The 10,534-nt window shown below is 30.5% G+C and overlaps 2 protein-coding genes across 2 annotated transcripts in view; one reads left to right on the forward strand and one right to left on the reverse strand.

Moving 5' to 3' along the window:
* LOC108916926 (elongation factor-like GTPase 1) overlaps positions 1–3,817 on the reverse strand; it is a 65,683-nt gene extending 61,866 nt beyond the window's left edge. The window contains exons 1-2 of the mRNA XM_018723264.2: positions 3,470–3,817; positions 1,124–3,413 (exon numbers count right to left, since the gene is read on the reverse strand). Coding sequence (XP_018578780.2) covers positions 1,124–3,413; positions 3,470–3,817 — 2,638 coding nt within the window. The remainder of the gene's footprint in view (positions 1–1,123; positions 3,414–3,469) is intronic.
* Positions 3,818–4,869: 1,052 nt separating this feature from the next.
* Positions 4,870–6,097, forward strand: LOC108916707 (NEDD8-conjugating enzyme UBE2F-like). Its single transcript, XM_018723006.1, has 3 exons — positions 4,870–5,404; positions 5,461–5,622; positions 5,879–6,097. Exons 1-3 carry the CDS (start codon positions 5,147–5,149, stop codon positions 5,993–5,995), a joined length of 537 nt encoding a protein of 178 aa, XP_018578522.1. The 5' UTR covers positions 4,870–5,146; the 3' UTR covers positions 5,996–6,097.
* The last annotated feature ends 4,437 nt before the right edge of the window (positions 6,098–10,534 follow it).

Raw genomic sequence — 10,534 nt, forward strand, 5'->3', positions numbered from 1 at the left:
GATTAACTCTTTAAGTAAATGCAACTACATTTACGAAACAATATTTTATATTAAATCTAGCTACATTTGAAATATTTATAGCAAAATATTTTCTCTTATAGAAGGACCAATGTCTCATGATCAACCAACTTATGCGAGTGTGCCAGGTATACGAGTCTACGGAATGATGTGTGTGGATAGTAACAAGCGCAGAGGAAGGCCGTTGAGGACCTTACGGTCTCTAGAAATTCCAAAATTCCCTTGGAAAAAAGCTGCCGATTTATTTAAGACTGCATCGTGGGATTAAACTTATTAGGCCTTTTTAGACATTGTGATTATCGGTAAAAGTTACTTGCGATAAGTACACTTGCATTTATCAATAATGTAACCGAATTTATTTAATTTTAGTTAATCATATGATTAGTGTTAGTAATAAGCAAATGTCATTTAATACTCAAGAAATATTTCCCAGAAAATATTTTTATAACTTACACAATAATATATGTGCAATAGTGCAGTAATATAAATTTTATTTATATTTATAGCCATATTTAATACGAAATATTTATTATCAGCTTGATACAAATAGTGTTACTCTAATATCTAAACTCATCTACTTTAAGTAGTTATACTTAACAAGACTGATGACAAATTATTTTATTTATTTATTATTTGGAGCCGCGCTCTTTGATTAACTTAAACTTTAGCAATTAAATTTTATATTTTACATTTAAATATGGCTAAATTGAGAAACAACATATTACTTATGATTCAACCAATTTTACATTGTTGAAGTCATAGATTTTATAGTTTTAATGACACTTTCAACTTTATGTCTATAATTTTTAGGGGACGATTACTTTAATCCAAATTAAAATTTAGTAATGCACTCAACTTCCCATTTGTACTAGACATATTTTATTCAAAAGCAAAGTGAAATTGATTGAGCTTTAACCATCCGTATTTCATTCATTTTCATATATTTTATCTTTACTTTTAGTATTATTTATATTATTTAATAATATATACTCCAAACATGCAATTTATACAATTAATTATGTTAATCTCTGTATATAATTTATACCTTAATAAAATTTTTGTCAGTATATATCCTACATTTAAATATGAATTTACTTGTACTCACCTAAAATGTTGGTGTTGACTTGGATATCTGTAATGTACATTGGTTCCACCAAACGCTGCTCCTGGTTCTGGAACGCCTTTTTAAAAGTCTCCCGAATACTGGACTCCAAAGCAGAAGTAACTTGGGGGGTAACATCTTGGGGCTGCACATCCGATTTAAGGTCAAACTTGCCGATTATAAAGGCACAGTTCATTAACAGTTCCTCACAAAGCGGCCCGGCTTCACACAAGTTATCAAAGGCTTTAACTACACAGTGATCAAAAAATGCTCGCTTATCGTATCCGTTTAATTCGAGAAATATGTTCTGTGCATAATTTTTTGTATTGTTAATTAAAAGGTTTATACAGTCACTTCTGCGCCCTACACTCCAGATATTTTCACACAAATTTTTCCACAGATCGCCTGCAGACTCGAACGCAGTTTTTAAAAGTTCTTTTACATGTAGGATCCCCCGTTTGATTGATTCACTTTTAAAGACTTTCTCGGTTCTATTTGAGTCACTTTCACGTGTATCTTTGCACTGTTTAGCAATATCTACAAAACTTTTATGCTGATGTTCCTCGATAGTTCTCAAAAGATCATAGCTATTCTTTATAACGTTACTAATACAATTCGGTAAAGACACACACTTCACAGTCAACACAAATTGAGCGGTATCTAGCTCTATCTCACTACTCGTCTCAGAAATTTCATTAATGACCGTCTCCCGTAGCGACACCATGGGGCTGGAAACATGAAAATCGATCCTGGCGAATTTTGATTTTAGATCTTCGATGCACTTTTGTAGATGCACGTCACCTGCTGTTAATATTACAAGTTCTCCAGTTTTCTGCATGACGACTTCAACACAAGAGTCACTTTGCATTAAAAGTTTCAAACCTTGGTGTAAAATAGGTAATTCTTTTGGATTAGTCGGTTCTATGGCATGTCGCACTACAGGATTCGTAACAAGTCGCTCAGTTATAGGGACAATATTTAAAGTTGAAGATATTGTTGCAGTTCGTATAACATCACCTTCTAATCCTCCGATTCCACAGAAGTTTCCTGCAGGGATTGAATCAACTAACAATAATTCTCTTCCAAATAACATATATAGTTCTTTTATAGTAACCTTAACCACGTTTTTGTTATTTTCAACAAACTCCTCTGAATTTTCTTCTATTTTCTTTACATCGGGTAAATAAGAATTCGTCATTATATATACAGATTGATTCACTCGAACTGTTCCAGTAAATATTCTAGCGAGTGCAATTATTGCTACACCACTGTCGATGTATTTGTTTTCCTCAGGTTTTTCTTCATTTTCACAGTTTTTCGGCTTTTCCTCAGCAGAAACTTTTTCGACAGGCATTACATTAGATTTATCACGTGGTTTTGGAATACAAGCTTTTGGTTTATTCTGAGAGAGGTTTTTCTTATTCACACAAAACATTTTAGAAATGTACACAATAGTAGGAGCAGTATCTTCTACGGAACTTTTCATAAAGTAGGGAATGACATTTTCGATACAGTTACTTAAATCCTGATTTTCGCAGAAGCGGTTCATATTTAATAGGTACTCAATTTTATTTTTATCAATGTGACAAGGTGGTGGAATAATTTTTAAACACTGCAAAAGTATTGTAGACGACAAAGGCATCCAAGCCTGCAATATCGCTCTTACTTGCACTTTCGGATCATTATGTGTCATATCTTTTGTAATAATCTTTATTTTCAGCCTTTCGAGAATAACTCTTGTTCTGTCCTTTTCCATACGGATAATGATAGTGTCATAAATTTGCATGATGGTTTTCAAACAGAATTGGATGAATAAATTGGTTTTCTTCTTATCGATTGCACCAGTCTTGATTTCTTTTTTTGAATCAATGTAGCAGTCAAAGTCCCATAACTTTTTATTCAGAGATTCGACAGTTTCATTTTTAACTAGATCAACAAATAATCTAGCAATTTGTTTGGTTGTAAAACCCCAAGCATCAATTGCGCTTGCAAAAATTACATTTCCGGTATCTGGACTAAACAATAGTCCAGTATCTTCTATATCTACATCATTATCATACTGGAATTCATAGTGATACAGTTCTGCGATAATAGCATTGCAATCTTCTATAGCCCTTAACACAAACTGAAAAATTTCTTCAATATCTTTCTGCAGCTCAACAATTAATCTATCAAATTTATTTAATATTAATATCATTTTGGCTCTTTCTTCAAATGCCTTTTTAATAGCCTCTCGAGTTTGAACACAAACTCCTTCAACTAAATCTACTAAAATAACGGCACCATCACAAACCTGAAAACAAAAACATGTTCTATAACATCGCCATATTCAATATCTTCTTCACTCACCCTTAAAGCTACCCCAACTTCAGAAGAAAAATCAATATGTCCCGGTGTATCAATAACATTTAACAGTATCTTTTTGTTTTTCCCATCTTCCTCATCATGAACTAAGTTTAACAATGACACAGCACTGCTCTTCATAGTTATCCCTCGTTCCTGCTCGTCTGGTCTATCATCCAAATATCGTAGAAATCCAGCCATTCGTTTGCTTACTAGACGATTAGTCGCTAGGAGTAAATCTGACACAGTAGTTTTACCATGGTCTACGTGTGCAAGTACACAAACATTTCTGATACATTTGGGGTCTCGCATACAAAAATTGAGTTCTTCTAATGTAGGTTTCAATGATTCCATCTAAAGAAAAATATTTTTAAAATAGGGACATACTCCATAATAATTTGTATAGGTTAAATGCTATTTACTATTCATTTAATAATTGTTACAGCTAATAACTTACTCTGTATGACTGTATTGCAAAATAATTAGTGAACGAACAAGTCAATTTAATAAATTTTATCCGTATGATATAAATTACAATATGTTAAATTTTTTAAATTTCAAATAAAATATAGGTTAACTGATTAATGAATTTTGACTATTTTAGAATGACCTCTATATCTACACTCCATGATATATATAATTTGAGATAGACGATAAGAGAACTAGACATGTCTTACTTCAGCGTATTATGTACAAATCAAATAGATATGCATATATATATTTCAGCCTCAAGCGTTGCTATTAGTCTTATATCATATTATTTTCATATATTACATGATTTTACACAATTAAAAAAAACTAAATACTATAGTAATGCTGACCTGATTGCTTACTTGACACAAGCGCTTTCCAATTGACAAATGAACTTAAGAAGCACTTCGAGATCAGATCAGATAGGTTTTTTGCGTTCCAATAAGCTGGAACATGGTGTTCTTGTTTGTTTTCACTTCTCTTCACGCACCACTTTTTCCAAAAGTGTTTCATTCTCTCAAACTGTCCCTACACAATGTGAGGTTAGAAATTCTGAAAAAAATTTTACATAAAAATTATTTATGACTATGGATTATTTCCTTGCGATTATTATTTGTGCCATCGTGCTTTCATAATTGAAGTTTATATTTGGCTGTGGCTTTTGAGTTATAAAATGAAAACAAATATTTGAAAAATATTAAGTGCTTATTTATATTCCTCTCGGAACTGTTCCAATTGTTTAAGTTTGGAGTATTCAAAGAGTAGAACAGTTCAGGACTTCAGGTCCAAGACAATTGGAAAGCAGCTAAAGTTAGGTATGTTGGTGGTACGTTCCACATGAATCACATGATGGTATGTTCCATACTAATTTAGCTGAATTGTTATTGATGTATTAAAACAGCACATTAATTTTTATTACATATATCTGCATTTACCTTAATAGTCATACTTGAAATTAGTTTGGTAAAAATCATAGTACAACTTAAACTTAATCGATGGAAAGGAATGTTCGTTTTAAATTGGAAAACAAGACATTTCCACAATTCTTTGTTCGTGGTGTTCGTGAGAAATAGCTTAAAAGGTTGCTATATTTTTAAATAAATCGACATAACCTAAATGGTTTTTAATAATAATAAATAATGTTTAAATAAACAATATCCTAAAGCAACAATAATATAGTATTCTTCACATTCTGTTCCTCTACAATAAATAATGATAACTTTATCGCAACGCCTAAAACGAAGAACTCAAAGTGATGAAGCTAACACTTCTAGAGCTTCAATTAGAGACAGACTTTTAGTAAAAGAGGCCCAGGAAATGTCCCAACTTCTTCCAGCGTGTTGTTCTGTTCATTATGCTAATGAGAATGATTTAAGCAAATTCACTTTAATTGTTAAACCAACAGAAGGTTATTGGGAAGGAGGTATATTTAAATTTGAAATAAATGTTACCGATGAATATAACATGGTTGTAAGTGTGTTTAAGTCATGTATGTAAAGTCAGGATGTAAATAATTGTGCTTTTAGCCCCCAGTCGTTAAGTGTATTACAAGGCTATGGCATCCAAATATAACGGAATCGGGGGAGGTTTGTCTATCTCTACTTAGAAGGCATAGTGTAGATGGAATGGGATGGTCCCCAATTAGAAGGTTGAACGATGTTGTATGGGGTCTTCATGCCTTATTTACCGTAAGTTCATCAATTCCGTCAAACTTATTTCCATTTATAAGAATGTTTTGTAGTACATACTTAGATTTCAAACTTTGAAAAACATTTTTCTGTTATTTGGTGTTATCTATTTATTAATGACCATGTTTAATATTTATTAAATTTTAACTTTAATATCTAAGAATTTGCAGTACAGTTTTAATATATTTTTAATTACTTTTTTTTATATTCAGACAATTATTGAATTTTACAATTGTATATAGTTACTTACTTGTAGGATTTATTGAATTTTGAAGATCCCCTCAATGTAGAAGCAGCAGATATGTATAGGCATTCAAAAGAAGAATTTAAAATGAAAGTTATGGAATATGTAGCGAACTATGCTAAAGATTAAATTATTTAATAAGTAAAATAAGTATTTAATTGTCTTCTACTTGTAAATGTTTATATTTCTTTGTGTAAACACTGTAAATTCTTTTCTAGTTTTAAATGTCGTGATAATTTGCATTTTTTTTTTTTTTTTAATAAATATTCTGTAAAATATGCAGTAATAAATACTATTTTCTGTATTGCAAGTTAAAGTTTTTTAGGAAAAAAAAAACACCTTAATATTTTTATTATATTTATTAACCCAAAAAAATACAAAACACACTCAAACCCTATATACTGAAAACTATGTTGAAGACAACAATATTAATAAACTTAAAATATATATTTGCCAAAACTTTGGTAACGTTTTTAGAGTAAATCGAATGTATTAGTTCTGACAGCAGTCTTATTCAAGAAATAAGACTTAAATAAAACATTGTTAGTAGAAAAAATCTTATAGCTATATGCAAGTAGTAATTTCTGAATTAGTTAAACTAAAACGGTTATTACAAACACACCTTTTTTTTAATAAACTCTAATAAACTGTTACCAAGTTAGTAAAAATATAAAAATTCACATCAAACTAAAGAGAGATTATAAAAATATATATAGAAATAGATATAGTAGGTATATGTATGATAATACTGACAATCGCAGTAAGTGAAAATTAAAGTGGTCGAATTGGTTCCACGCTTCGTTACCCAAAATGTGACTTCTTTAATTTTTACAAACCGCCATTAAATACTGTCACATTTCATGTATTTATCTTACCTGTGCCTTACTTATATTTTGTGAAATGTACCTATATAAAAGACATGTTACAGGAGCAGAGGAATGTTGTATAAGTATAAGTTGTTTTTATCATTTTGGAAAACCTGTCAGAATATTAAAGAATAAAAAAAAACATTAAATTATCGAAGCTAACAGGTAATAAATAACTATTTCATGACAGCAATATTTCCCAGTTATTTATGAGATTTTCAACTGATTTAAGTTTATTTATTTATAAACCTTGTAATTATTTACTTGTTATATCATTTTAGAAAGTCATTGTCTATTTGTGGAACACTAAAAAGAGAGGCAAACTTTTTTTTATATAGAAAAGTATGATTTATGTGATATTCTTTCAATCTTTATGAAACTGAAGGCTGGGTATTGATAGTCTGGTAAACTTTTTTGAATTTATGAACTTTAAAAGGGTTTATTAATTTTATACTTAGTGTAAAGTGTCTCTAACGTTTTTGGTCAATCTTGCCAGTCCTCCGAAAAAGAAAATGTTCACCAGACTAACAATGTGCCTCAACTACATTAATGTTTCTTGTAAGGAAGAGGAGCAAGCTGTTTTCTTCTGTTAACTCTGTCACTTTTAACTGCATCAGTTGTTGAAGCAGAATTGCGAGAGTTAGAGACGGTTACAATATTTTTTTGTATGTACTTGTCATTATAGGCCTCCCTGCCATTTGCATTTTTACAGTATTCTAATTTGCAGCCACATGGAAAGTCATCTTTAAAAACTTCACATTTCTTGCCTGTCAAGTTGCATTCACAAATGTCGGGATCACAGTACAGGTTGCAACTGCATGATTTTTTAACTTTTGGGATGATTATATTTTTTTTGTTATCCTCTTCATCCACAAGTTCAACTGGCACTTGTATAGTGTGTAAAATTATAGTCTTTTCATCGCTGGTTGGTGGTAGGATTAATTTATGAATTTCTTGTTCGTTGTCAATATGGTTCATAGCAGTGAGGGTTCTCTTCTGACGTGTCCCTTTTTGAGCTTCATAAGCATCTACTGGGAGGAGATTGGAATAAAAATGGTGTCGTTCCATGTTTACTGCTATATCTCCTTCTGTTGGTATGGTGGAATGTGGTTGTGCTCTCTCGAAATAATAGACGGTCGTCTCTGAAAAACGTAAACGTGGTTTTCCTTTGCCTCCAACATGAGATTTTTTTAAAATACTCGTCCTTTTCGGGTTTGGTTTAAGCGTCTTGAGGAAGTTTTGACCCCATCTTACCTCATAAGGTCTTGTGGGTTTTAAACTAAATTGTGGAGGAAGCTTGTACTTGCATATTACCATAAAATCTGTCTTTTCAACTAGTGTTGTATTTTGAGGCGTACTCAGACCACTTGGGCTGGCCTCTGGTTGAATAACAATTTTAACTTTTGGCTTCCTACCCCTTCTTCCACTATATGCTTTTTTTGTTTCCTCCTATGTTAAATTTAAAATGGTGTAGTAAACAATCAAGAAATATTTGAATGGCTTACCTTTGCTCCGACATTTCCAGCGGCCATTTTCTCATCACGTACGTTCTTATCAGATGAGCCGCATTCCTGCAAAGTCTCAACTTGAACTGTTTTCTCTTCACGTGTCTTAGCTTTTCTAGATCTGGTTCCTCTACCACTTTTCTTCTCCATCGTATTATTGAATCTTCTTTGTCAAAATAAATTCAATATAGCAGCAGCTCTTCACTAAAAAATACACCCGCTTCTAATGAACTTCTGTTCACAATTTCTGCACGGTAAGCAGAATCTTTAGAATGGACGGTACCAACGTTTAGTATAATTTTTTAGTTACTATCTGAAATGTCACTGCAAATGTTACTATTTTTTTCAAACTCATTTTTCAAATTTAGCTGCAGCAAGACTCTTCGTTGATGATTTGATGAGCGTAACATTCTGATTTCCAGGTGATTTCAGCTTACAAGGTATCTGCATGATTAATAGTCTAATGGTGATAAATGCATCATAAATATAAGTCTTATCTGGTGAACATTCGTGACGAACGGTCATAAAGATGAAGAGTGTTATTTTTATATTTTTCTTCAGATTAAAACTTAACATTGTCTGTCTCAGAGTTAAAAGTGACTGAATAAAAATGGAACAAAGAATTTCTGGATAATATTGAAAAAAGTTATGGAATATGAGGTTGTATGGATGGGTAGTAGGAGTTTATAACAGGATATTGTGGAAATAATTGAAATACAAATTAAAATTGGATAAAACTGTGATACTCACCATTGTGAGAAACAAAATAAAGGGAAACATTTCAATAACAAATTATTTATTGAAAATACAAATAATGCTAACACAAAATACAAAAACTTATTGTACATAGATACTTAACAACATATTACTAGAACTGAAATTGTAAATATTTTTATTAGCTATATTATTTTCAATTCAGGTACATACTTCCTTTAAGAAGGTAGGTATATATTAACGCCATCGTAAATACACAATCCACTCAATTATATTACTCTTCCTCATTCAAATATTAAAAAGACGAGATAAATAGAGGCAAAAAATCCTTGGCAACTACATCCGATACAGAGTATACAGTGTACTTTCGTCACATCGCACCTTATCAATATTGCTTGAAAATATATATATATATTAACTACAAAAGTTGTATACATTATCCTTAAGCACCACAATTTTGTATTAAAACAAAGAAATCAACATAGCAAAGCTATCAGTATAAACCTACCTCCACTTTTTTGTAAATGTAACACCCTGTACCAGCTGCTGGTGAAAATTAAAGTTGTGTTTTGATACAAAAGGAGATTATTTCTAGGCCCACAAAAACTTTTGTAATAAAAATATTTAGGGTGAAATTTACTAATTACACATTTAAATACGCCTAGCTGGCTCAGAGACCTCAAAAAGGGTTGCAAAATATTTTTCAAAATCAAATGACAAATAAATCAGATCTTTTTTTGTATTTCATGAAATTAAATGTTTTTCATAATTATAACTATTTAAATTTTTATTTGATTTGCACTAATACACTACTATGTAGAACTACGCAATATGTATACCTACTACTATGTACAATACAATAATTAATTTAAAGACATCAAATATTATTATTATCTATAAATGCTTTTTTACTTTTTACAAATAAGTTGAGATTTAAGTTTTTTTTTAGTATGTGTTGATAAATTTTAAGCTAATATACAAAATATTTCTTCAGATCATTGATTATTTGTTCATTAAATTTAAATTAGCTATAAAAATTTAAGTACGCTAACAATAAAATTGAAAAAATATATATACGTACATAGATCTATTATTCAACTTACAGAAAAGTAAAAATTTACATTTGCTAATTTTATATTGTATTTTATCTTGCCTAAATCGAAATAATAACATCGAATAAACTTTAATTATCACTTTTTTTATAAATTTTGAGTAAAATAAATGCTCTTTTCAGAACAGGACATCTGTTATGTAAAAGCAAAATTTAGGGAAATCGATAAAAACGAAACCGTTTAATTTAGTAAAACCATTGAATTGAACGTAGTAGTTACCTTCTCTTTGAATTTGTTAATTTCGCTTTTACTGTATAGATGGCTCTCTCTATCAGCTTTTTGTACAAATAATATTACATTTAAAATTATAAGAACGTTACAGTAATCAAATAACAGATTTGAAATAAGAAACGTATAACATGTTTCATAAAATCTAATATTTTCAGCCAATGGACAACAAAATGTCAATTTAGTTTTTCATATTTTATACCTATTTTTTTATAAAATTGCTACCGGGTGAAAATCTAAGTA

Source organism: Anoplophora glabripennis, unplaced genomic scaffold (assembly GCF_000390285.2).
Source record: "Anoplophora glabripennis isolate ALB-LARVAE unplaced genomic scaffold, Agla_2.0 scaffold2, whole genome shotgun sequence".
In the NCBI taxonomy this organism is placed as follows: Eukaryota; Metazoa; Arthropoda; class Insecta; order Coleoptera; family Cerambycidae; genus Anoplophora; species Anoplophora glabripennis.

Coding starts and splice junctions, on each gene's coding strand:
- LOC108916707 (XM_018723006.1), top strand. CDS start 5,147: ATGATAACTTTATCGCAACGCCTAAAACGAAGAACTCAAAGTGATGAA. Junction 5,405..5,460: donor CCGATGAATATAACATGGTT/GTAAGTGTGTTT, acceptor TTGTGCTTTTAG/CCCCCAGTCGTTAAGTGTAT. Junction 5,623..5,878: donor GTCTTCATGCCTTATTTACC/GTAAGTTCATCA, acceptor ACTTACTTGTAG/GATTTATTGAATTTTGAAGA.